Consider the following 26,884-nt stretch of genomic DNA (forward strand, 5'->3'; position numbering starts at 1 on the left):
TCTACTGAGCTGGAACTGTCAGGGGTTGGGGAATCCCCGGACAGTCCGCAGACTGGGCGAGATATCCAAAAAGTATGACCCGGATATCTTATTCATCATGGAATCTAAAAACCCCGATGAGTTTGTACTCAAGAAGTTGGAGCATCTGCATTATGAATGTCATCATCTGGTTCCTCCCACTGGACATGGGGCGGGAGGTCTAGGATTGTTCTGGAAACCGGAGCTAAACCTTCGGGTCCTAGAGTCAAACCCGAATGTAATCGATACAATTATTGAATTTGAAGGAAAAAAGTTCTATTCGTCTTTTGTGTATGGCAACACTGATAAGAACCTCAGGAAACAGCAATGGGATCATCTCCTCCACAACACACTCATTCGTGAAGAAGCATGGTTCATTACGGGAGATCTTAATGATATTTTAAGCAATGAGGAAAAGGACGGAGGGACTATTCGCCCTGAAGGCTCCTTTGCGGACTTCCGTACCTTCTTCTCAGAGGCTGATCTATTCGACCTACAACATTCAGGCGACCCGCTATCTTGGCGGGGAAAAAGAGGAGATCACCTGGTTAGGTGTAGACTCGACAGAGCAGCTGCGAATACTCTTTGGGCAGAGTCATTCCCAACTGCGAGATGCCAGTATCTCGAACTGGAAAGCTCCGATCACAGACCATTACTTACCTTCTTTGATAAGGGTGGCAAGAGGAAGCGAGGATTATTCAGGTACGATCGACGGCTTTCCGAGAATGCTGAAGCTAAGAAAATAATAGATGAAGCTTGGGCGGGAGATACAAGGGGCTCAGTACTTGAAAAGCTAGCCAATGCTCGCAGTGTTATATCTGCATGGAACCGAACCCAACAACGTAATAGCATGAAAATCATCGAACAGAAAAAGAAGGAACTCAACGAAGCACTCTCTAGCCCACAGAATGACACAGCTCTAATTCTCGAGATCTCAACAAAGCTTAATGCCGCTTATCTTGCGGAGGAGGAGTATTGGAGACAACGCAGTCGGTTGCTTTGGTTAAAGCTTGGAGATCGCAATACGGGCTATTTTCATGCGATCACAAAGTCTCGCAAGCGGGCGAATGCCTTCTCGGTGCTGGAAAATGAGGAGGGACAGATGGTTACAAAAGAGGAGGAAATCATCCAGGTTATTGGAGATTATTTTGAAAAGCTCTTCATGACGGAGCCAGGTGTGAGAGAAGAGATAGTCAACCAAGCCCTCCACCCCATTATCTCGGAAGAAGAGAACTCTCATCTGATTAGCGTTCCGTCAGCCTCAGAAGTCCAGGATGCGGTCTTGTCTATAAACGCCGAGAAAGCGCCAGGACCCGACGGCTTCTCGGCTGGGTTTTTTCACACTCATTGGAGCCGGGTTGGGCCAGACATAGTTAGAGAGGTTCAGGGCTTCTTCAGTGGGGATCCACTGCCGACTGATATCAACCACACGCATGTCCGGTTGATCCCTAAGATCTCTAAACCGCAAAAGGTCTCGGAATATAGACCCATTGCCCTATGCAATGTCTACTACAAGATTTATTCCAAGATCATCACCCGAAGACTTCAGCCCCTTATGGAGAAGCTCATCTCAGAGAACCAGTCGGCATTTGTCCCGGGTCGCGCTATCGGAGATAACGTTCTTATTACCCACGAAGTGCTTCACTATCTGAAAACCTCCAAAGCTGAACAGCGATGTGCTATGGCGGTTAAGACGGATATGAGCAAAGCATATGATCGCCTTGAGTGGGATTTTATTGCGCTAGTTCTCTCTCGGCTGGGATTCCACCGAGATTGGATAAGATCAGTGATGCAATGTATCTCTACTGTTACATACTCCTTCCTCATTAACGGCTTGCCTAGAGGGAAGGTAGTACCGAGTCGAGGAATCCGCCAAGGCGATCCCCTCTCTCCCTACATATTCATCATGTGTAGTGAAGTCCTCTCGGGATTATGTAACAAAGCACAAGAGAAAGGGTCACTCCAAGGGTTACAAGTAGCAAGAGGATGCCCTCGGATTTCTCACCTTCTCTTTGCGGACGATACTATGTTCTTCCTCAATGCAAACCGAGCAAATTGCGAAGCGCTTAAAGGAATCCTCAATAATTACGAGGAGGCATCGGGACAATCGATCAACAAAGATAAATCAGCGATCACCTTCTCCCGGAAAGCTCCAGCGGAATTGAAAGCTATGGTCAAGGCTGAACTCCAAATTCAGAAAGAAGGGGGAGTGGGCAAATATTTAGGACTCCCGGAACAGTTCGGCCGGCGCAAACGAGACCTCTTCTCCTCCATAGTGAGACGTATTCAACAGAAAGCTAAGGGATGGTCTAACAAGTTTCTCTCATCCGCTGGCAAGCTGGTTAAGCTACAAAGCGTGCTCTCGGCTGTTCCCTCTTATTCGATGACGTACTTTAAGCTCCCAATATCGCTTTGTAAGAGAATACAATCGGTTGTCACTCGCTACTTCTGGGATAACAACGAGAATGTGCGGAAAATGGCGTGGGTGTCTTGGGAACGCATCGCTAAGCCGAAATCAGTGGGAGGTTTGGGTCTAAGAGATTTCCAGAAATTTAATGACTCTCTTTTAGCAAAAACCGGATGGAGAATCATGAACTATCCGGACTGCTTTCTATCCAAGGTCTTGAAGGGAAAGTACTTCCCGGAAACTGACTTCCTCCAAGTTACCGAAACCACGACCATCTCTCACGGCTGGAGAGGTATTCTCATCGGCCGCGACCTACTGTTAAAGAATCTTGGCTGGGTAGTGGGTGACGGAAGGTCTATCAGCATATGGCATGACCCATGGCTCAGTGTGTCTAAACAAGAAAGACCTATGGGACCGCCGACAGAGCAGAGCGTGAGCCTCGTTGTTGCGGACCTCATGATACCAGGCGAAAACCAATGGGACAGGAGGAAGATTCAACTGCTGCTACCTGAGTATGAGACACAAATCCTCTGTCTAAAGCAAAGTTGTACCGGGTCTCCGGATAAGTTGGTCTGGCTAGGAACTAAGACTGGAACATATTCGGCGAAGTCAGGCTACTATGCGGCGATTAACTCTGATGACTATGGAATGGAGATGGGCCATGTCAGGTCGATTGACTGGAACAAAAGTGTATGGAAGCTGGAATGTGCACCGAAGATCAAAATTTTCTCATGGAAACTGCTGAAAGGAGCTCTACCGGTGGGAGAGCGATTAATTGAGAGACATATAGCAGCAGACCCCTCATGTAAACGCTGTGGTGACACCGAATCTATTACTCATCTATTTCTCCACTGCCCTTTTGCGCAAAGAGTGTGGAGCTTAGCTCCTTTCACCACTGAAGTGGAGGTTAGAGGAATAGTAGATTTGGTGACTGAATGGCTCTCGCTTTGTGCCAGAAAATGTCTACCTCCAGCAGGGATAATCTCTGGCTCTTTGGTGCCTTGGATACTGTGGGGAATATGGAAAGCTAGAAACAGGTTTGTGTTCGAAGGATTTTCAACCTCTCCGGAGGATACGCTATCCGCTGCTATTGTACTAGCGAGGGAATGGAGCTGCAACCAAAAAAGTTCACCCTGTCGCGCTAAAGGGATTCCTCGAACAGAGCTGCCGATTATCGGTAACACTACAGTAGTGCGATCGGATGCTGCATGGTCGGAACAACAAAGAGTGGCGGGACTAGGCTGGACCATTATGGAGTCACCACAAAACAAGGATTTCCAGCTACTTATGGAATTTGTTGCCTCACCTCTAATGGCCGAGGCCTTAGCTTTGAGAGAAGCAATCAGCTCATGTCGTTGTATGAAGCTCAGGACGGTGCACTTTGAGTCAGACTCGGCTCAATTGATCAAGACCATCAACTCGAACACCGGGATTCCTGCAATTTATAGTGTTGTTTCTGATATCCTAGCGATGGCTAAGGATTTTGTGGAAATTTCTTTTGTTTGGATTCCTAGAGATAGGAACTTCCATTCTGATTCTCTAGCAAAAGGTGCCCTTAATGCATCTGTACTTCCGGTTGGTTTCGGTGCTTTAATTGCCCCCAACTAAGTCTTTAATGAATGAATTTAATGTGTGTTTCAAAAAAAAAAAAAAAAAAAGTTAAATCTTATACAGTTAGCTCATCTTTGGTAAGATATTGAAAATTCATTAGTTATTATTCTATACTTGAACAGATGAACATGTTTCCATTCTTTTAGTTAGCTATTCATTAATGAGAAGCCGAGTTACTCTTCCAAACCATACAATGGAGAATATGGTTTTACTAAGTTTAAAAGATGTACATTTCAACAAGACCCTTAAACACTTTTGGAAAAAATAAAGAATTTAAGGTGTCAATTAACCATTATAACTACTAGTCGAATAGAGTAGAGGTGCACCCGGACAAGCTGAAGATGGACGAGGGCGAGTTGGAGTTGGCCGAAGATACAATGAGGAGTTGGACAAACCTGAGATATGCAATGGTGATGGAGCCGTTTGGGCGAGAAATGAAAAGGAAAAGGAGGATGATGCACTTGAGGTCAAATTGGACAAAGGAGACTAGATTGTTCATCTTACCATACATGAAGAACAATTCAGCTTCATTGGCTCAAAATTGAGTTTGGCGCCCAGAAACAAGTGCTACTTGTCTTTTGGGATGGGCTAACAACACGAGTAAGAGCCAAAGTCCACCAAGATGCACTCCAACATTTAGTTTATTTCGTGCACATAAGGAAGAAGAGGAAAAAACCAAGAAGAGAGAAGATTGTACGGTTTAATCTTTTTTATTTATTTATAATTAAGTTATGTAAATCAAGAACAAGTAAACCAATTCCAATTAGGAATTGGATTTCCTAAATCATTTCGGTTTAAGTTTGGGTTTTCCTAGCTTATGAATCAACATGCTTCTTCATTTAAGCCGCATACAAGCTGAAATTAAGCTAATTGCTTGTCTTGTCCCTATTGCTTTTTCGGTTCAGCACAAGAACGTGATCAATCACATTAGGAAGAAGAATCTCTTGTGATCCATCGTAGATACCAGACGTTAATTTGTGTCGTCTCATGAGTAACAACACATCTTTGAAACAACATATAGCTAAGAAGAAAAGTCTATCGTCCACAAAAGAGACTAGTAGCCCCCACGACATTCATCATTCACCCTCTTCAAATAATCCAGGCAGAACAGCTATTCCAGAATCGTACCAGAAATCTTCTTTTTTTTTTGGCAAAAATATCCTCTAGACGTACCATAAATCTACTTATTGTGCTATTGGCATTGACTTATTATTTAGTCACTTTCGTTCATTTTTTTGTAAACACCGTCGCTTTCTCTCAATTATTGCAATTTCTTTATAGATAGATTGTAATAAAAAATGACAATGACAGAAAGGGACTTTGCGCTGGTCAAATTTCGTAAAAGCAGAACATATATTGTTTTTTACAACAAAAAAAAAAGAGAAAATTCCAAACACCAGCTTTTGAAATCGTTGTAACGGATTATTATATGTCGAACAGGAATCGTGCTTTGTAATGTCCCAAGTAGGAAATCGTTTTATATTCTATAAACAACAGAGATAAAAAAAACTCGTTTAGATCACTATTCATTTTTATCGTTTACCAATAATAATATATATGCATGTCTGCGTTGTAACTTGCAAGGCATCTTATTCCAAAAGAAACATCGATTTGTAAAATATGAAACTCCAAAAAGGAATATTAGTAGTATATAATAGAGAGAAGGTTGATCAATAAAAACCAAAACATAGGTTCGTTTAATTCAACTCTTACAAAACCAAGACATTCACCAATTATTTCATATCTTCTTCTTCACCATACTCCTATTTGTCTCCCGACACAATGATCGATCTGTTTCTATCCCCCACAAAATCTTTGTTCCCTATAATCATTATATGGATGCTATTTGTGACACCTTCTTTTGTTTTCTCAGCTGATGATGAGCTTCACAGTCTCTGCAGTCAACCGTTTCCGTGCGGCAATCAAAGCGGTCTCTTGTATCCTTTCTGGATATCTGGCAGAGAAGACTGTGGCCACCCTGACTTCAAAGTAGACTGTAACAGAGGATTCGCAGAGTTAAGTATCTCCTCCGTGAAGTATAGAATCTTAGAGGCGAACTATGACTCTCGTATCATAAGACTGGCAAGATCGGATTTTATCGGCAATCTTTGTCCCACAAATCCTTTAAATATGCCCTTCAACCAAAGCGTCCTTCCACTTGCTCCTACCACCCAGCTGCTAAGAATTTATTACGACTGCCACCAAGACTTTTCACAGTATGTTCCTAATTATATTGGAGCCCTTGCTTGTGGTGATGGTGATGATGATGATGATGATGATGATGATGGTGGCAAAAGATATTACTATGTGACGAGTAACCAATCGTCCCCTCTACTTCAAAGGATTAGAAACGTTTTCAACAGCTTCAGGGTATTTTGCGATAAAAACGTCACTATTCCTGCATCTGGGCCCGCGCTGAACACGCTAGAGTTGAATTCAAGTACAGATAATCTAAAGAAGGCTCTTGAAGAAGGTTTCGAGCTTGGACTTCACCAAGATTGTTCGACCTGCTTAGCCTCTGGGGGTGCTTGTGGGTTTAATCGGAGCTTAACTGCATTCACCTGCTACAACAGTAACCGTACTAGAAACAAAGGTAGGATTTCTTGTCTACGTGTTCTAACTTATATATGTCTTTCACAAGTACCACCGTTTGTCCCTACCCCAGATCCTCCACCCATAGACCTTATGAGTTTCAACTATTAATGTTTTCAGTAAGATTCAGAGTAGGCCTGGGCGTTCGGATCGAGTTCTTCGGATTTCGGTTCTATTTTATAACATCTCCTAGGTCCCATTCTAGAAAATTTACAAGTACAGATCGGATTCGAATATAACACTTCAGTTTCGGTTCGGTTCGGATATATCCGAAGTAACTATATATTATTCGCATTCGGGTTATATCGGATCGGTTCAGATATATCCAAAGTAAAATTTAAAATTTAAAAGTAAAACATAAGAAATATATATTTCTTTGTATATAATTGAATATTTAAGGTATTTAATTAAATTTTAAATATTTATTGTTAGATATCATATCCAAATAAATATGAAACTGTATATTTGAAGTACATATTTATGTTTCAAATATTTATATTATATATTAATTTGGACATTCAAATTGGTTTCTTCGGATATGTTTTTGGGTCTTCGGTTTTCGGGTTATCCATTCGAGTTTGGTTAATAACATTTCGGGTTCGGATATGTTTTGTAACACCCTACAAGATCTATTCGGATATTTTTTACATTTCAGATCGGATTCGGTTCGGATTTTGGGTTACAGATTTTATGCCCAGTCCTGATTCAGAGTTATGTATTCAGATCGAACTTACCTTTTTTGTTATTTATTTATTTACTGTGTCATACCAAAGATACAGGTCTCTCCACTGGAGCTATAGCAGGTACTTACCCTTTCTTCTGTTCTTTCAAGAAACTGGATTTGATTACTATATACCACATGCAGCACATTAACATAGTCTTATTATGAAAGCCTTGTTTTTCTTTTTCTTTTTTTCTCTGTCTCTAGGAATCGGGATTGCTTCTGTATTGGTGCTGTTAATCCTGGTAGCCGGATGCGCGCTCTGTCTAATCAGACGGCGGAAGATACAAGCATCTCAGTACACTAGCAAAGATTTGTCAATAACATCTAATTCAAACAAAGAAGCCTCAAGCCATCTAACTCCCAAAACAATCTCAAGCCATCCAACTCCCAAGGCAATCTCAAGCCATAGCAATCACGCTCTTATCCCCCCAATCTCTAACATCACAAACGCAAGCACCTACTTCGGAGTCCAAGTTTTCAGCTACGAAGAACTCGAGGAAGCCACTGAGAATTTCTCTAGAGAGCTAGGCGACGGCGGCTTCGGTACTGTCTACTACGGTAAGAACCACTGTGTCTTCAAATCTCACTTCCAAAAAATTAGCATTCTGATAAAACATCTTTGGCTATTTCTGAAAGGCGTGTTGAAAGATGGACGAGCTGTAGCTGTCAAACGACTATACGAGAAATCTCTTTAACGCGTTGAACAGTTCAAGAATGAGATCGACATCTTGAAAACTATGAAGCATCCAAATCTGGTGATACTCTACGGATGCACATCGAGACACAGCAGCGAGCTTTTGCGTGTCTACGAGTATATCTCAAATGGAACTCTGGCCGATCATCTTCACGGTGATCGTGCGGAAACTCGTCCTCTTTGTTGGCCAATTCGTCTAAAAATCGCGATCGAAACAGCAAGTGCTTTATCCTTCCTCCACAAATCAGGTAAATAGAATATCAATGTGGACATTGCACTAAAGCTCACATGATTTAGGCGCCAAAATTTATATATGAATTTAAAGGTAGTAAAAATTAGTGTATGCAAATAAAAAAAGAGAAAAAGACTAGGATAGCACCAAACCAAGTTTTTGTTCCTAAAGTAGCATTCAAGACTCAAAGTCACAAAAATAGGTTTCATTAAAGAGGTAAATATATACTTATACCCCTTGGGTTAATTAATCCAAACCTTAGGGTTTAGAGTTAAGGGGGTGGGGTTTTAGAATTAGAGTTTAAAATTTTATAAAAAATAAATACTAAAATAAAAATAAAAAATTTTAAAAACAGTTTCAAAAAGTATTTTTAAATTATAAAAAGAAAATTTGAAAAAAATAAAATAAAAAAAAAATTTCGAAAAAAAATTTCAAAAAAAAATTATAAAAATTTCGAATCTGAAAAATATAATCTGAAACTATAAAAAAAAAAAAAATTTCATTTTATTTATTTTTATTTTATTTATTTTTGTTTGTTTATTTAATTTTAAACCAAGGGTATTAGAGATATTTTACCCTTTAATGAATGTCATTTTTGTGACTTTCTCCTTCTAGTGCTATTTTTGTGACATAAACTTCAAAAGGTGCTATTATTGACAATTGCCCATAAAAAAATGTATGGTAATAAAAAAATTGTTTTATGTTTTAGGCGGCTAGATTGATAGACGTGATTATGTTGCAGGGATCATACATAGGGACGTGAAGACAACAAACATTCTTCTAGACGAGAACTCCACGGTAAAGGTAGCTGACTTCGGACTCTCACGGTTGTTTTCCACAGACCAGACTCACGTCTCCACGATGCCGCAAGGCACTCCAGGATATGTAGATCCGGAGTATTACCAATGTTACCGTCTAAACGAGAAGAGTGACGTGTACAGCTTTGGAGTCGTACTCACCGAGCTCATCTCTTCAAAAGAAGCCGTGGATATCACAAGACATCGCCACGATGTCAACTTAGCGAACATGGCCGTTTCCAAGATCCAGAACAATGCGGTGCACGAGCTCGTGGATCCGAGTCTTGGATTCGAGAAGGATCCAGAAGTGAAGAGGATGATGGTGTCGGTGGCTGAGCTTGCGTTTCGCTGTTTGCAACAGGAAAGGGAAGCTAGGCCGTCGATGGATGAGATTATGGAGACTTTGAAAGGGATCAAGGGGGAGAAGTGCAGGAAGTTACCGGATGTGGTGGACATTGTGGTAAGCAGAGGAGATGACGTTGGATTACTGAGGCATAGTGATCCTCCGCCGGTTTCGCCGGATGCTGATATGTGTAATAGCAGTTCGGATACGGCTGCGCGTTCATTTTGAGAGGTTGTTTAATTAGGTCTCGTCGGTGGTGTGTAATAATATATTCAGTCGGGTAAAACTCTTCTTTTATATATTTATTTTGGCTCAACTAGAAATCTTTATTGTTTGTGTATTGTCTATTGCTTTCTCTGTTCAACACAAAAACATTGATCAATCACACTAGGAAGAAGAATCTTCCGTGATCATTCCTAAATACCAAGCATGGCTAACTTGTGTCTTATGAGTAGCAACAATCTATAGCTGAAAAGAGAAGTCTATCATCCACAGAAAAGAGCTAGTAGCCTCCAATATATTCTTCGTCCATCCCTTCAAATAATCCAGGCAGAACAGCTATTCCAGAACTTACCAGAAATCTTCTTATTGCAACGCGTTAACTTATCATTTTTTTTTTTTTTTTTTTTTGTAAACTAAAAGGGTTAAACCCGGATCTATTAAAGACACAGACCTAACCCCCGGGTGGAGGTACAGCCCACGGATAGACCCTCTCCTGGGCATTCAAATGAGCCGAAAGCAATAGCCCATATCCGTGTGGCCAGCGGGGTTCGAACCAGGGTTCGCCGTATTGGGTTTAATCCTTCAAGCGCCACTGGACTACCTGGTTGTTAACTTATCATTTAGTCACTTTCTTTCATTCTTTGATGGAAAAACAAGGTCTCAATGGCCCAAACTGAGTTTGGCGACCAGAAACAAGATCCACTTGTCTTTTGGGATGGACTAACAATATCGAGCGAGAGCCAAAGCCCATCAGAATGGACTCTAACATTTAGTCTATTTCATGAATATATACGGAGGAAAAAAAAAAAGAGAATCAGATGTTGATTTAATATTTTTGTGATTTGTAAGTAAGTTACTAGATTTTGACCCGCGCTTAAAAGCGCGGATTATTTTTCAGTTGATAAAAATATATGATATGAATTAGTATTTTAGTTTTGTTATACATTATTATGTTACAAAATTTTATTATATCAAAAAAATTATTATTTTTATTTAGTTAGTTAATGTAATTATATTTTTAATCGTTTGATTACTTTTTTCAAAAAAATTATATGGATTGATCAAATTCAGTGCGTCTATTATTTTAAAATAAATTATTTTCAATTAGATGAAAACAATACTTTTATATCAACTTTGGATCCGTCGTCGAACCAGTAAACACGATGACTTGTACATAAGCTGGTTTAGATTTAATGAAAAGTCGTTAATTTAAAGCATGCAAACTTCGAAAAAAACATGCAATCAAGTGTGACCCGGCATTTGGTTGACATGGTAGGAAAAAAATAATCTTCAATAATATTTTAAGAGATGAATGAAACTTCTAATATATTAACACAATAAAAAATAATTTAATGTAAATATATATAATTTTGTTTTAACAAATGATTTGCTAAAGTGTTTTTTTATTAAATTTGATTTTGTAAATATTTAGAATTATATAATGTTAGATGACATGATATAATATGTTGTATGATATATGCTTTCATTTAATAATTGATATTTAAATCTTATATATCCATCTTTGAGAATAATATATGATGTATATAACGCTATTGAATAACAACAATAACATTGGATGATAATAAGAAAAATAATTAGAGAAGTGTATCATACAAAATGAGAAATAATAATAGGATTTATTTAAAATATTTAAATTATTTATAGTTATTTTAGTGAATGGTAGGATAAAAAATAAAGAGTTTTATATAGATGTTATAAATTCTTTTATAATATATTTTTAAAAATATTTTCTTTGAATAATATAAATTTTCAATCGCGTCTATAACATATTCTTATCAAAAATCATCATAAAAATATATTTAGAATATATATATTTAGAATATATTGTTAAACTATAGTACACAAAATAATCTCTAACAATATATTTAGAATAAATTGTTAAACTGTATGCAAAATAACTTCCTTTAAAATATAGTTAAAATTATTAGAAGTGTTAGTCAAGGAGAATCTATGATGTATAAGCTGTGTAGATAAATATTTCAGAATGGTCAACATATTCATTTGAAAAACCACATTTTGATCAACGAAAAAATGATAGAGTGAAGGCTTTGGTCAAAAAATAAATGATAGTGTGAAATGTTGCAAAGTTGGTGGTACCAAGGAACAATATAGTTTTGGTATTTAAATTTACCAGTCACGTTTTGGTTATGGATTTATGAGAAATGTTTTGGAAAGATGATATTTTAGTATAATGGAGTTATGTATAATTTTTTGGTGTATCATAGTAAGTTGAGTAATAAATAAGAGCATTGATTATTTTATAGTTAGAAAAATATAAGGTAATTGATTATTGCATAGTTAGAGAAATATAAGGTGAGACCAAAAAAATAGCCAAGTCTAATGAAAGGGTCCAATAACTTTTTATAGGTAGATTTTTAAAAACTTCTTCCCTTTTAATAGCATAGATGTAAACCAAAACAAGTAGGATTAAGATTAGACTAAGTAAACCAATTCAAATAAAAAATATGATTACCTAAACCATTTCGATTTAGGTTTTTGGTTTTCTTAGCTATATAAATCAACATGCTTCTTTATTTAAGCCGTATATAAGCTGAGTTTTAATATTAACTCATCACATATCTATATTATTAAAGCATAATCCATACTAATATTATTTAAAAAAAAATTCATCTCGTTTTTAAAGAAAAAATATACAATTTTATTTAATATATGTTATCCAAAAGAAACAAATGAAAACCTATCTAAAATTTTAGTTATATATATATATATATATATTTATATATATATATATATATATATATATTTTTTTTCCTAAATATAATTTAAAATAATTCAAAATTTATATTAAAACACTGGTAAGAAAATAATAAAATCTAGAATATTAACAAAAGTTTATTTTAAATAAAATTTAAATTAAATTTTTTTTATTGCTGCACAAAACACCTAATTAATCAAAAAAAATTAAGCTAATTGCTCGTCTTTTATTTGCAACTGCTAATTTCTTGTCGTGTTTCTATTAATTTATCTGTTTAGCACAAAAACATTGATCAATCGCAGTAAAAAAAAAAATCTTCTGCGATCCATCCTAGATGCCAAACATGGTTAATTTTTGTCTCATGAATAGCAACACATCATTAAAACAATCTATAGGTGAGAAGAGAAGTTCATCGTCCACAAAAGAGAGCTAGTAGCCTCTTGGACATTCATTATCTATCCCCTTCAACTAATTCAGGCAGAACAGCCATGAACCGTGCTAGAAATCTTATTATTGCAATCGGCATTAACTTATCATTTACTTGGTCACTCTTTCATTTTTTTCTTGAAACACCGTCACTTTCTTTCAATTATTGCAATTTCCTAATGGATTGTAATAAAAAAACACAATATCAGAAAGGGAATCTGCGCTGATTAAAGTAAAAACAAAACATATTTAACAACTTTAACAAAATAAGAAAATATTCCAAGCACCTGATTTTGAAGTCGTTTCTGCAAAAAACCTTCAACTTGTTTTTTTTTTTTGTAAATTAATCCACAAAATCAAAAACTCACAGGTCAACTTTCCAAGTGTCAGTTAAATCGCAATATAAACCAAAAATAATACTAAGTATTTTTTAAAAATTGAACCTGGCTCAGTCGAACCTTGCAACACGAAACTTAACAAATGAGCAAACCATCGTGCCTCTTTTCATTTTCGTCGTTTACCAATAATAATATTTTTTTTACCAATAATATGCATGCAGCATGTCTGCGTTGTAACTTGTAAGCCACCAAATTCCAAAAGAAAGTTCGGATTTGTAAGATATAAAACTCGAGAAAGGTATATTAATATAGTATATAAAAAAGAGAAGGTTGGTCAATAAAAACCAAACATAGGTTCGTTTAATTTAACTCCAAAACCAAGACATTCATCAATTTTTTTTCTTTTGCGAATTACATTCACCAATTCTTTCATATTTCTTCTTTTTTCTTCTTCTTCACCATATTCCTATTTGTCTCCCGACACAATGATCGATCTGTTTCTATCCCCCACAAAATCTATGTTCCATATAATCATCATATGGATGCTCTTTGTGATACCTTCTTTTGTTTTCTCAGCTGATGATAAGCTTCACAGACTCTGCAGTCAACCGTTTAGCTGCGGCGATCAAACCGGTCTTCTGTATCCTTTCTGGATAGCTGGCAGGGAAGACTGTGGCCACCCTGAGTTCAAAGTCAACTGTAGTGGTGGATTCGCAGAGCTAAGTATCTCCTCCGTGAAGTATAGAATCTTAGAGGCGAACTATGACTCTCGTATCATAAGACTGGCAAGATCGGATTATATTGGCGATCTTTGTCCCACAGATACTTCAGATATGCCATTCAACCAAAGCGTCCTTCCACTTTCTCCTAGCAGCGAGTTGCTCACAATTTATTACCACTGCAGCCAAGACTTTTCACAGTATGTTCCTACTTATTTTGGAGCCTTTGCTTGTAGTGGTGGTGATGATGATGACAAAAAAAATTATTATGCGACAAGAAACCTCTCGTCCCCTCAGCTTCAAGCGATAAGTCCTGTTTTAACCAACCTCAGCGTATTTTGCGATAAAAACGTCAGTATTCCTGCATCTGGGCCCGCGCTGAACACGCTACAGTTGACTTCAAGTACAGATAATCTAAAGAAGGCTCTTGAAGAAGGTTTCGAGCTTGGACTTAACCAAGATTGTTCGATCTGCTTAACCTCTGGGGGTGCTTGTGGGTGTAATCGGAGCTCAAGTGGATTCATCTGCTATAATATAGAAAAGGCCAATAACCGTAGTAGAAACAACGGTAAGATTTATTTCGTACATGTTCTAACTTCTGAAGGAACAGAAGTGCTGTAGTAACCGATAATGCGAAGCTAACGTTATCTTAGCCTTCGTAATACCGTTGAATTCTTATAGAACGCATGGAAATAAGGATTCAAGAGTTGTTTAAAAACAAGCTCTAAGTTTTTATAAAATCAATAATCAAAGTGGTGTCTCTCACAAACCTAAGAGATCACAATATATAGGGACAGAAGTCCTAAAACGAAAAAATAAAAGAAAACCTAAACTTATGAATTAAAGGAATGCATAGTATCTTAGAAAAAAGAAATAAGAAAACCAAAGCTCTATGGGTTTAGGATGTTCGCTACAACAGTTCAAATTTAATGTTTCCAGTAAGATTCACAGTTCTGTATTCAGATAGAACTTACCTTTTTTGTTTTTATGGTGTCATTCCATTAATGCAGGTCTCTCCACTGGAGCTACACTAGGTATTTACCGTTCTCCTGTTGTTTCAAAAGATAAAAAAAACTTGATTTGCCTGTGAATTGATTACAATATACCATATGAATCACAACACAGATAGTCTTATTATGAAAGCCTTGTTTGTTTTTCTGTCCTAGGAATCGGGATTGCTTCTGTATTAGTGCTGCTATTTCTGACAGCCGGATGCGCGCTCTGTCTAATCAGACGGCGGAAGATACAAGCAGCTCAATACACAAACAAAGACTTGCCAATAACGTCTTATTCAAGCAAAGACGCCTCAAGCCATCCAACTCCCAAAACAATCTCAAGCCACGCTCTTATCCCTTCAATCTCTAACATCACAAACGCAAGCACCTACTTTGGAGTCCAAGTTTTCAGCTACGAAGAACTCGAGGAAGCCACTGAGAATTTCTCTAGAGAGCTTGGAAACGGCGGCTTCGGTACAGTCTATTACGGTAAGAACCACTCAATTCTTTAACACCCACTTCAAAAGATTTTGCATTCTGATCAAACATTTTTGGCTATTTCTGAAAGGCGTGTTGAAAGATGGACGAGCTGTAGCAGTGAAACGACTATATGAAAAATCTATTCAACGCGTTGAACAGTTCAAGAACGAGATCGACATCTTGAAATCGTTGAAACATACAAACCTCGTTATTCTCTATGGATGCACATCGAGACACAGCGCAGAGCTTTTGCTTGTCTACGAGTATATATCAAATGGAACTCTGGCCGACCATCTTCACGGTGATCGTGCTGAAGCCCGTCCTATTTGTTGGCCAGTTCGTTTAAACATAGCAATCGAAACCGCAAGTGCTTTATCCTTCCTCCATAAATCAGGTAAAACAACAAATTCAAATATCAATAATTTTTTTTCTTGTCAAAATTTATATAAAAGTTTAAAAGACTTACAAAATTAATGTAATGATTTATGGGTATACTTTTTTATGTGTTTTAATTTATTCATATTTAGGCGGTTAAGTAGAGTTTTTTTCTTTGGTTAAAAGTGGGAGTTCTGGGTCTAGAGTCAGCTTTTAGATATTCCCATTTAAAAATTAATTTTCCGGCCCAAAAGTTGTTTGATTTGATTTGGTTCTGTTGTAGGGATCATACATAGGGACGTGAAGACAACAAACATTCTTCTAGACGAGAACTCCACGGTGAAAGTAGCTGATTTCGGACTCTCACGGTTGTTTTCAACAGACCAAACTCACGTCTCCACGATGCCGCAAGGCACTCCAGGATATGTAGATCCGGAGTATTACCAATGTTACCGTCTAAACGAGAAGAGTGACGTGTACAGCTTTGGAGTCGTACTCACCGAGCTCATATCTTCTAAAAAAGCCGTGGATATCACAAGAAAACGTCACGATGTCAACTTAGCCACCATGGCCGTTTCCAAGATCCAGAACAATGCGGTGCACGAGCTAGTCGATCCGAGTCTTGGATTCGATAAGGATCCAAACGTGAAGAGGATGATGATTTCGGTGGCTGAGCTTGCGTTCCGATGTTTGCAACATGAGAGGGAAAATCGGCCGTTGATGGATGAGATCGTGGAGATTTTGAAAGGGATCAAGGGGGAGAAAGGCGGGAAGTTACCAGATGTGGTGGATATTGGATTACTGAGGCTTAGTGATCCTCCGCCAGTTTCGCCGGATACTGATAAGTGTACTAGCAGTTCCGATACGGCTGCGTGTTCATTTTGAGAGATTGTATAATCAGGTCTCGTCGGTGGTGTGTAATAAATTCATTCTGGTCAACTCTTTTTATCTTTCTTGAATATTTTATTTTTGGCTCAGCTAAGAAGATCTTTATTGTTTCTGTATATAGTATGTGTGATTGCGTTTTTGGCTACTTGTCAAATTGACAATTTGAGTACTTCTCTTTTAACACTGTAGTTTTATTCAAAAAAGACTGGACTGAAGGGTCAAAGAACATTTCTAATCTATTTTGCTATTTTTATAGTAGAGAAATTCTATAATTGTGTTGTGTTTTTTTTTTCCAATGTATTTCTCTATAATACCAAGTTCTAAATACATAGTAAAAATAGAAGATTGCTATTTCTTTCACTATAAATAAAAAAACAACAATTTTTATTTTAGAAGAAAAATAGAAATAACATGGAGTAATTTTATCTGTTATTATAAATACAGTAATAGAAAAGGTCGAAGATATTCTACTAAAATCAGAGTTTTATAGAAATCAAAGAAGAGAGATGGAAAACGGAGCAAGAATCACAGGAAACGAAAGCATATCAGAGTGATGATACTCATATGGTGTAAAATAACCTTTTGGAATGGAACGATCAACACAAACTTGTCCATTCTTTTGTGTGAAGACATCATCAAGTCTAATAGCTTTTACAAACTCTAGAAATTTATCTCATCCATTTTCAAGTGAGTATAAAGTAAGACAGCCTATCTAAGTTGTATCAGACATGATGCTAATATATTTGATCAAATAATTAAAAATTTATGAAAACATTCTTAAATATTAAAACATAATGTGATGTCAGGTTGAGCTAAAATAATTGATGAAATGGTTCAAAAGAGTAGATAATATGTTCTATTTTATTTATATATATATATATATATATTAGCAATTAAATTTTCTTTTTCAGTATATACAAACAGCTAAATCTTATTTTAGTAAATTAGTATAGATAGACAGGAAAAACTGTACATGCATGAATTTTCGATATTTAAGAAATTGATAGGTGGTAATTAAATGTTTTATACGAAATTATTGATTATGTGGATGTTTAGATCAACTTTTTGAGTGTATAAACCTTTTTTTTTTAAATTGTTTAACTCACTTTTTATAAAATCATTTTTAAAAAATTGTTTCATTCAAGTCCAATTTGTCGACTAGAAGGAAATCTAGACGAAGAATAAACCGATTTTTAGAACAAATGACAATTTCCATCAGCTAAAAAGATACCACACTCGTTCTAACTGCCACGTGTAGCCTATCTTCTTCAAGAATGGTGCCGATCCTAGTCACTATATTCTTTACCTTCCACTATGACTACTCGCACGAAGCAAAGAATCATCATCAGCCAGATCAACCTAAACGCTACCCAATCCTTCAGATGATCAACGGAGAGATCGACCCAAGGCCAAATCAATGTCTCTCCAGAAATTCAAGCTCCTCGCCACTCACTGCGGCACCGTCGCCGAGAGTCCGACGCGCAGCCCGGTCGTCCACCTCCGCCGCCGTAAAACGCTGCGTTTGCTACTCACCCGTTCATCAGATCGGTGGCGATCACCGGAGATCCAAAGTAACGCCGAGGAACCGACGGGATCCGATGGTGCCAGGGGCTTATCCGGGAAGAGAGATAAGATCCGATCTCGGCGCAAGCTGAGAGAGCTTTTCGTCTCTTCACCTCCGGTGGAGGAAGGCCAACGTGGCGGCGATGCGGCGAATGAAAGGGAGAGGGCGTTACCGGTTAACGACGTTTATACTAGCGGAGGTATTGGAGAAGAGTCAACGGGTCGACGTATGGGCCTTAACGGCGCAACGAGGCCCATGTTATCTTCTGGCACGCTTCGATGTAGGTTACTCCGAAGAGCTTGGCGCCCTGTTCTTGTAACTATTCCTGAACAATAAAGCAAGATTTAACAACTTTTTTTTTACTATTTATTAAAATTCGCTTAATAAGTAACTTTGAATTTTAGTGAATCCATAAGTTGTTCTTGATTTCGGTTGATTTTTTTGGTGGTGTATTTCTTTGGTATAGATATGTCTAGTTGCAAGTTTTTAGTGAAAATTGCAAGAATTGCTTGTATTTTTTTTTGTGAGGAATTGAGTTTTTATTCAAAACAAATAGAAGCAAAATCCAATCTCAGAATGTTTTAGATCGGACATGACGAAGGCCCACCGTTTTATTAGGATGGTGATTGGCTGAAACAAAACCTTGTTGCATCACTTGCCAACAAACAAGCAAAGGCAGGAGAAAAGTGACACAATAGGGGGTCAATCTGGAATGTAGACATTATACTGCACTTCATGAATAAAATATATTTACTGTTTCGGTGATCTAATATGTTTTGAGGAGGTTTTTTTATACAGTATTCATTGAACATACTTCTGTGTAAACAGAAATATCCTCTGAATGCGTAGAAGATTCTAGAAGAGGCACTTGTAAAACAGGCTTTGGAGGGACATCAAGAGCATCAAGACTTCCTTCCATCATCTCTACTACTATGTCCATCGATGGGCGATCTGAAGGGGAAGACTGAATACACCACAAACCCACCAATGTCATCTTCTTTGCTATCTCCTCTTCTTCAAAGTTGATTACATTTCCCTTAGGCCGTCCACTGTCTCCCATCTCAAGATCTGTATAGATCCATTCAGGAAAGTATACTGAGCTTTTGGTAGATGCAGCTTCTTCCGTTGATGGTTTGGCTCTTGATCCAATCATTTCAAGAACCAGCATTCCGTAGCTATACACATCTGACTTGTGTGAGACTTGACCGTACACTCTTGAAAACACTTCAGGTGCAATGTATCCTATCGTTCCTCTCGTGTCCAACAGTGACAGGATGCTTTCTTTCCTCCCACAGAGCTTAGCAAGGCCAAAGTCTGAAACTTTGGGGCAAAGGTTGTGATCCAAGAGTACATTTTGCGGCTTTATGTCGAAATGAACAATCCTTGTTCTGCATCCATGGTGCAAGTACTCTAGACCACGAGCAACGCCTAATGCTATTTCATATAGCTTCATCCAATTCTTATGTGACGACTTTGTGCTAGAGATGAAGTTATCAAGAGATCCATTTTCTAAAAACTCGTAAAGAATGGCTCTCTTGGTACCCTCAGCACAGAATCCAAGCAGGGTAACAATGTTGACATGAGAAGTTTTGCTCATGGTCGCAACTTCATTGAGGAAGTCTTCACCATTACCCTTTGAGTCTTTCAAGACCTTAACCGCCACACTACGACCATCACAAAGGGTTCCTCTGTAGACAGTTCCATATCCGCCTTTCCCAACCACTATGGCAAAGGACTTTGTGATTCTCTTTACTTGCGCATAGCTATAGTGTTTCAGTGGAATAAGGGCCTTTAGATTAAGTTGGCTAGGATCATCTGATGTCTTTTTTCGCCGACTGATAACACAGTACAAACCTCCGGCTATAAGAATGATGCCCACAAATCCAAAAGCATACTCCATTCCTAGAGATGAAAACAAAAACAAAAGATTTATCATCGATCAGCAAGAATAATATACGGCTCTTCAAGAATGTATTAAATCAAATAAGATTACAATCAGTAAATCGACGTCTACCACAGCAACCAAACGAAAATAAATTATTAGATTCATAAGAAGATTACGGCAACCAAATGGGGTGTCCCTAAATTACAGGAAAAGGGTAAGCACCTGCTTTTGCGGGAGAAGAGATGCCTGCATCTACAGGATGACAACAAGAAAAGGTCAGCCAAAAAAAATGCAGAGAGAACATTTTATTTACTAGAAACTAAGAACTTGACATTCAATGGAGTTTTTTTTTTGTTTAATGGAATGTAGGAAGATCCAATCAAAAGTTGGTTCTTGTGGAAGAACATTAAGAAAGGAGATCATCATATATGAAAGAAAGCTTACCTTTGTTTCCGCAGGTATGGCTATGAATATGATCTTTACAGTAGCAGAGAAAATTGTTTGAGCCCTTCTTACATCCACAAGCACCCCCAGAGTCCATGCACATGGAACATTCTCTGTGAAATTCAACCTTGAAACCCTCTTTAAGAGCCGTCTTTAGATTATCTCGACTTGCATTCTTCTGCAGAGTGTTCAGCGCCGGTCCAGATGCAGGAATACTGACGTTTCTTTTACACGTTCCAACCAAGTCTTTTAAAGGAGACGAGAGGTTTCTTGTCACATAGTAACTTTTCTCATTAGCTTCACAATCAAGATCTCCAACGTAAGGAGAAACATACTGTGGAAACTGTGGTGTGCATTCATGATAAATGGATATCATGTCGCCGTCACCAGCTAAGGCAAAGACGTTTTGGGTGAACGGCTCGTTTATAGGGTTTTGGGGACACAAACCACCGATATAATCTGATCTTGCTAATCTTATGTCACGAGATTTATAGTTTGCCTCTAAGATCCTGTACTTAACAGAGCATATGGTAATCTCTGCGAAACTGCTGTGACAGTCGAGCTTGAAGTCAGGATGGCCACATTCTTCTCTGTCAGGTATCCAAAAAGGGTACAAGAGACCACCCTGATCACCGCAGCTAAACGGGGCACTGCAGCGCCTGTAAAGCTCATCAGCTGAGAAAACAAAAAGATGGGATCAAAAACAGCATCCATATGATTCTATAGGACATTGGTTTGTCGAGCAGAGCCGGATCTAGGCCAAACCCAATGAAACATTGGCTTGGTACCCAAAATTCGAAAAGAAAATATATATGTAGTTAAAGGCCTCCTAATTGTTTTTAAACAAGTTTTTTATAAAATTTGGTTTATGGTTTTCAAAATTTCAGATCCGGCCATGTACAAGAGTAGAACTAAAGAAACCACTTCAATCCCCTATATATTATTTGAGAAGCATTGTAACATTTTTTTGTAGTCACGTGTCATCACTACAATGATTCTTAGAATCCTTAGAGAAATAAGTTGGTTCATATAAATATATAATAAGCTTTTTATTAAACCACAATCAATACGTTATTAATGTGCTTCATTATTTCCTTAAATAAGATTACGGAATTGCTTAATGTGACTAAAGTATACTCCCTCTGTTTTTAAAAGATGCATATTCTAGATTTTTCACATATATTAAGAAAACTCATTAAATATACATTGTTTTTTGTGAATAACAATTTTCCATAATTTTTAGCCAATAAAAATTCAATATACACTATTAGTTTTATTAAAACTTACAATTTTTCATAAAATCATGCATTGAAAAGGTAAAAAATGTATCTTTTTAAAACAAAATTTTTTTCCAGAACATACATTTTTTAGGAACGGAGGGAGTATATGACAATAAATGATTTTGAATAATAAAGATTTGATAAAATAAGTGTGTATTATAATTATATTTGTTTAATTTTAAGCTATTAAAATAAATTAAACAATCATAGTAACCATATAATAAAAATTAAAAAAAATTATTTATATATTATATTTTGAATTTTTAAAAACGAGTATAAATTACTAAAACTGTTAAAAGTTTCACATTCAAATTTTGTGATCTATGATTTAAAACTTTTGTTATGACATGATACAAATAATTAAAAAAATAATATAAGTTGAAAGTCTCATTTAATAAGTATCAAAAATAAAATATATATAAATATGTGTATCATTTTAAATTAAACTATATGCCATATAAAAATACATAAATATCTTAATTTTGAAATTTACTTTGAAAATATTTTTGATAAAAAATTTGAAAAAAATATTGACAACTTAATTTTTTAAAATATTATAAATTACTTAAACCATTAATCCCACAGTAAAAATTTTGTTATCACTAATTTAAACTTTTTGCTATAACAAATACAAATGATAAAAAAAATATGACCAAAAAGCATCATCTAATAAATATTAATATTAAAATATACCATATATGTTACTATCATTTAAATTTAATTATATATCATATAAAATAGAAAAAATATTTTTCGATTTATAAAATTTATTTTTATGTTCGCACCAATTTAATTATATAAGTAGTAGATAATGACTTTTTAATTATTCAATATATATTTATTATTTCATAATATGTTATAAACATATAATATATAAAATAATTTATATATATAATGTTTATCCCGCGTAAGGCGCGGGTCTTAACCCGTATAATTAATAAAGGAGATGACTATGAAACGATGAGGTTATATAAGAAACATACCACTAGGTTGATGGGTTCCATGATTGGATGAACATTCTTGACACGCTTTCTCATCAATCTTCTTCACCTTCACCTCAAATCCTTTACTTAAAACACTTTCCAAATTAGTCATGTTCAACTCTTTCTCTTCCGGAACAAAGCTCTTAGGAACGATAACTGTGAAACATTCACCGCAGGAGTCATGAAAATCACGGTCACGGGTTTCAGACACTACGATAGGACCTATACCAGGACATGTATAACTCGAACGGTAAGGAAACTTAGAGTCGCAGTGGTGGAAAACAGTGAGGTTCTTGTACATCTGCGAAAGCTCAAATATTTCGGGAGGCAAGGTTGCATCTGCGAATGTAGCGTTGCAAAAAGAATCTCGAAGATCTGCTATGGCAAGTCTAAGAGTTTTAGATGCTTCATCTATGTGGAGAACCTCGTACGGATGGTTTGAGATGATTAAAGACGTTGTGTTTTTGCTGCAGCGAAGCTTGAGCAATGAATGACCGCAACTTTCGTGACGGTTCCCACCTGAGAAGGGGAAACCAGCTGTGATGTTCCCACAGTGAAACATAGTCTCACATAACGTATGCTCTTGTTGACTTAGAGCACAAGGAAGATGGTGAAATAAGGAAAAGAGGAAGAAAAAAAACAGAAAAGAATTGAGGAGATTGTACATGATAAGATTTTATCTTCTGGAAAGTGTGTTCTTGTCTAGAGAGGAAAAACAAGTTGGAGATGGAGAAGGAAAAATGAAAAACAGAAAATACGAATATTCAACGTGGCGAAGACAAAAAACACGATACCGAATGATCTATCTAACACTCGAATCAAATGAACTAGGACACGTGCATTTGAATATTCACTTTGAGGGTTTAGATTCTGAAGGGCTTCGATTGTTTAAAAGGTTTCCTAATACTTTTATATGTGAGTGTTTCGTTGGCACGGCCGTGGGGGAAGGTTGTGAAGGACCAAGTCAAAGAAGAGTTAGTCACAGATACAAGAGTGGCTTTGAACTCTCTTTTTTTAATTGTTAGTTGACCGTAGAAAAAAATGGAATATGCTAATACCTGCAACATACTTTTCTTCTGTTTCCAGAACATTGAGAGTATTAACTCTAAACACTAAACGAAATACCCTTAAATTATGCTTTAAGTTTCACACTTCGTCTCCTGTGTTCTGAGAAAGTATCTCTTCTTGATATGGTTACAGACTTACAGTGATAATTAGTTTTTGACTACAAATGTTTTTTAGACAAGAACATTTTCTTTGGGTAAAAATAGATTGAAGTTTCTGGATACAAATCACTAAACTCTCTTATTATCTGTTAAGAGAGCTGCAGATGTCGTAGTTACTTGTAATATGGAAAGCAGACATGTGGAATGCAGTGTAGTAAATGTAATTACTGTTTTCGTGATTTAATAAGTTACAAGCAAGTTTCGTTCTTTATGCGACATTCATGGAACATACTTCAGTGTAACCTGATATATCCTCTGAAAGTGTAGAAGATTCTTGAAGTGGCTCCGCTGGAATTTGGAAAACAGGCCTAGGAGGGACTTCAAGAGCGTCCACACTTCCTTCCATCATCTCCACCACTTTGTTCATCGGTGGACGATCTGATGGGGAAGACTGAATACACCACAAACCCACCAATGTCATCTTTCTCACCATCTCCTCTTCTTCGCTGCTGACTCCATTTTCAGTACGCGGTCTACTGCCTCTCATCTCAAGATCCTTATATATCCATTCAGGAAAGTACATTGAACTTGTGCTATTACCAACTTCTTGAGCATCTCTGTCTTTTTTCGTTGCTCCTATCATCTCAAGGACCAACATTCCATAGCTATACACATCTGACTTATGCGAAACTCTACCATACATTCTTGAAAACACTTCAGGTGCAATGTACCCTATTGTACCTCTTGTGTCTAGCAACGACAAGATGCTTTCTTTCTTCTCGCAGAGCTTAGCAAGACCAAAGTCTGAAACCTTTGGGCAGAGATTGTGATCTAAGAGGACGTTCTGCGGTTTTATGTCGAAATGTACAATCCTTGTTCTGCATCCGTGGTGCAAGTACTCTAAACCACGAGCAACGCCTAACGCAATCCCATATAAGTCCACACAATCCATAATTGATGGCCTCTTGCTTGTGATGAGCTTATCAAGAGATCCATTTTCCAAGAATTCATAAAGAATTGCTCTCTTTGATCCTTCATAACAGAATCCTAGCAGGGTAACAATGTTGACATGAGAAGTTTGGCTGATGCTTGCAACTTCATTTATGAAATCTTCACCACTATAACCCTTTGAGTCTTTCAAAACCTTCACTGCAACCCTGCGGCCATCAGAAAGGGTTCCTTTATAGACAGTTCCAAACCCTCCTCTACCAACCACTTCCGCGAATGACTTTGTGATTCTTTTTACTTGTGCGTAACTATACTGCTTTAGTGGAATAAGTGCTTTTAGTTCTGGCCGTGAAATAAATGCCTTTTTGTTTCTCTTTCGGATAAGTTGGAGAAACAATGCTAAAACCAGGAACAGAAACATAATAACACCTGCTGCTAAACCTGAAGCCAGAAAATTGTTTGGTTAAGAACCTTTTATTTTGAATATCTAAATCAGTCTTCATAAATCAAACTAATGAGGGACAAGTGGTGATTCTTGAGGAAGAACATTAGGCATGTACGCAATAAATTTTACCACATTGGTTTTATAAGACTAGTGTTTCATGTAGTATATGGTGATCAAATCAGGTGTCTTGAAAAGAAGAGTAAAAGAATATTTACCTGCTATTGCCCCAGTAGAGAAGCCTGCATCGATAGAATTCACCAGAAAAATCTCAGTTCGATCTGAATACAAAACACTGAATCGTACTAAACTAGAAAAAAGAAGAAGTTGAAACTCAAAAGGTTCGTGAGTGCGAGATATGGTGATGGGAGTGGGACAAAAACGGTGGTGCTTTTACCCTTTTTTTCTAGTACGGTTATTGGCCTCTTCTAAAATTTTGAAACTTAAGGGAATTTCTGTATAAACTATAAACTAAAAGATCTATTGTGGGAAAGGACAAGTGATGGTTTTAGTGGAGGAACATAAGGAAACTAGAACATGTAAGCCAGAAATCTTACCTTTTTTTCTAGAACTGCAAATACTGTTATTTGGCTCATCTTTACAATAACAGACAGATCCACCTGAGTTTTGATTAAATCCACAAGCACCCTTAGAGGCTAAGCACGACGAACATTCTTGGTTAACTCCAAGCTGGAAACCCTCTGCAAGAGTTCTCTGCAGATTATCTTGAGTCCGATTCCCCTGTAGTGCGTTCAGCAAAGGCCCTGCTGATACACGAATACTTGCGGTTTTGCAAGATGACCCGAGGTCTTCTAATTCACTTCTAATCCCGTTAAGTAGAGGGGACGAGAGGTTTGTTGTCACATAGTAACTTATTGTGTCATCATCATCACCATCACAAGGAAGATCTCCAACATAAGTAGAAACATACTGTGGAAATGCTCTGCTGCAGTTGTGATATATTGTTAGAAACTCAGTGGTAGGAGCAAGTGTAACAACTCTTTCGTCGAACGTTACATTTAAAAGATCTTTAGGACAAAGACCACCGATAAAATCCGATCTCGCCAGTCGTATGATACCAGAGTAATAGTTCGCCTCTAAGATTCTGAACTTCACGGAGGTGATACTAAGCTCTGCGAATTGACCACTACAGTCGACTTTGAACTCAGGGTGGCCACAGTCTTCTCTACCGGAAGTCCAGAAAGGGTACGAGAGACCGGTTTGATCGCCGCACCTAAACGGTTGACTGCAGCGATCACGAAGCTCATTAGTTGAGAAAACACAAGATGGTATTAGAAAGAGCATCCACGTGATCATATGGAACATAGATTTTTTCGGAGATGGAAAAAGATTGATCACTATATTGGAGATCAATATGAATCCAAAATAAAAAGCTGTAGGATAAATGTTTTTTGTCAGAGTTTTTGGTTTTGTGCGAGTTTGACTGATGAACTTAAGTTTGCTTTCTTTGACCAACCTACTTTTTTAGTTTTGTTTTGTACGACGACTTCAAAGTCATAGAGGTTTGACATTTCTAAACCTAATGAAAGAATATCGCAAAAGACAAAGACCAT

The 26,884-nt window shown here is 37.2% G+C and overlaps 4 protein-coding genes and 2 pseudogenes across 4 annotated transcripts; 3 read left to right on the plus strand and 3 right to left on the minus strand.

Moving 5' to 3' along the window:
* Nucleotides 1-5,703: 5,703 nt before the first annotated feature.
* LOC106353911 lies at nucleotides 5,704-12,088 on the plus strand (annotated as a pseudogene).
* A 1,346-nt stretch (nucleotides 12,089-13,434) lies between these two features.
* Nucleotides 13,435-16,845, plus strand: LOC106404947 (LEAF RUST 10 DISEASE-RESISTANCE LOCUS RECEPTOR-LIKE PROTEIN KINASE-like 1.4). The gene is made up of 5 exons (XM_013845582.3): nucleotides 13,435-14,428; nucleotides 14,871-14,894; nucleotides 15,027-15,344; nucleotides 15,424-15,729; nucleotides 15,994-16,845. Exons 1-5 carry the CDS (start codon nucleotides 13,627-13,629, stop codon nucleotides 16,593-16,595), a joined length of 2,052 nt encoding a protein of 683 aa, XP_013701036.2. The 5' UTR covers nucleotides 13,435-13,626; the 3' UTR covers nucleotides 16,596-16,845.
* A 937-nt stretch (nucleotides 16,846-17,782) lies between these two features.
* Nucleotides 17,783-18,715, plus strand: LOC106357121. The gene has a single exon (XM_013796804.3). It carries the CDS (start codon nucleotides 18,016-18,018, stop codon nucleotides 18,496-18,498), a length of 483 nt encoding a protein of 160 aa, XP_013652258.2. The 5' UTR covers nucleotides 17,783-18,015; the 3' UTR covers nucleotides 18,499-18,715.
* A 46-nt stretch (nucleotides 18,716-18,761) lies between these two features.
* On the minus strand, nucleotides 18,762-21,526 carry LOC106353912 (annotated as a pseudogene).
* A 1,032-nt stretch (nucleotides 21,527-22,558) lies between these two features.
* Nucleotides 22,559-23,933, minus strand: LOC125576283 (LEAF RUST 10 DISEASE-RESISTANCE LOCUS RECEPTOR-LIKE PROTEIN KINASE-like 2.8). Its single transcript, XM_048735976.1, has one exon. It carries the CDS (start codon nucleotides 23,419-23,421, stop codon nucleotides 22,738-22,740), a length of 684 nt encoding a protein of 227 aa, XP_048591933.1. The 5' UTR covers nucleotides 23,422-23,933; the 3' UTR covers nucleotides 22,559-22,737.
* Nucleotides 23,934-24,032: 99 nt separating this feature from the next.
* LOC106355894 (LEAF RUST 10 DISEASE-RESISTANCE LOCUS RECEPTOR-LIKE PROTEIN KINASE-like 2.5) lies at nucleotides 24,033-26,884 on the minus strand. The gene is made up of 4 exons (XM_048735604.1): nucleotides 26,841-26,884; nucleotides 25,868-26,787; nucleotides 25,529-25,552; nucleotides 24,033-25,309 (listed from the first exon to the last, which is right to left on the minus strand). The coding sequence occupies exons 1-4, from the start codon at nucleotides 26,882-26,884 to the stop codon at nucleotides 24,189-24,191; spliced, it is 2,109 nt and encodes a 702-aa protein (XP_048591561.1). The 3' UTR covers nucleotides 24,033-24,188.

The sequence above is a fragment of the Brassica napus genome, chromosome A7 (genome assembly GCF_020379485.1).
Source record: "Brassica napus cultivar Da-Ae chromosome A7, Da-Ae, whole genome shotgun sequence".
Lineage (NCBI taxonomy): Eukaryota > Viridiplantae > Streptophyta > Magnoliopsida > Brassicales > Brassicaceae > Brassica > Brassica napus.

Bases quoted from the DNA above. Each gene is read 5' to 3' on its own strand.
- LOC106404947 (XM_013845582.3), top strand. From the start codon at position 13,627: ATGATCGATCTGTTTCTATCCCCCACAAAATCTATGTTCCATATAATC. The intron at 14,429-14,870 runs GTAAGATTTATT...CCATTAATGCAG, and splicing joins TAACCGTAGTAGAAACAACG to GTCTCTCCACTGGAGCTACA. The intron at 15,345-15,423 runs GTAAGAACCACT...TATTTCTGAAAG, and splicing joins CTTCGGTACAGTCTATTACG to GCGTGTTGAAAGATGGACGA.
- LOC106357121 (XM_013796804.3), top strand. From the start codon at position 18,016: ATGTCTCTCCAGAAATTCAAGCTCCTCGCCACTCACTGCGGCACCGTC.
- LOC125576283 (XM_048735976.1), bottom strand. From the start codon at position 23,421: ATGTACAATCTCCTCAATTCTTTTCTGTTTTTTTTCTTCCTCTTTTCC.
- LOC106355894 (XM_048735604.1), bottom strand. From the start codon at position 26,884: ATGGTCTTTGTCTTTTGCGATATTCTTTCATTAGGTTTAGAAAT. The intron at 26,788-26,840 runs GTCAAACCTCTA...CTAAAAAAGTAG, and splicing joins CTTTCATTAGGTTTAGAAAT to GTTGGTCAAAGAAAGCAAAC. The intron at 25,310-25,528 runs GTAAATATTCTT...TTCTGGCTTCAG, and splicing joins CTCTACTGGGGCAATAGCAG to GTTTAGCAGCAGGTGTTATT.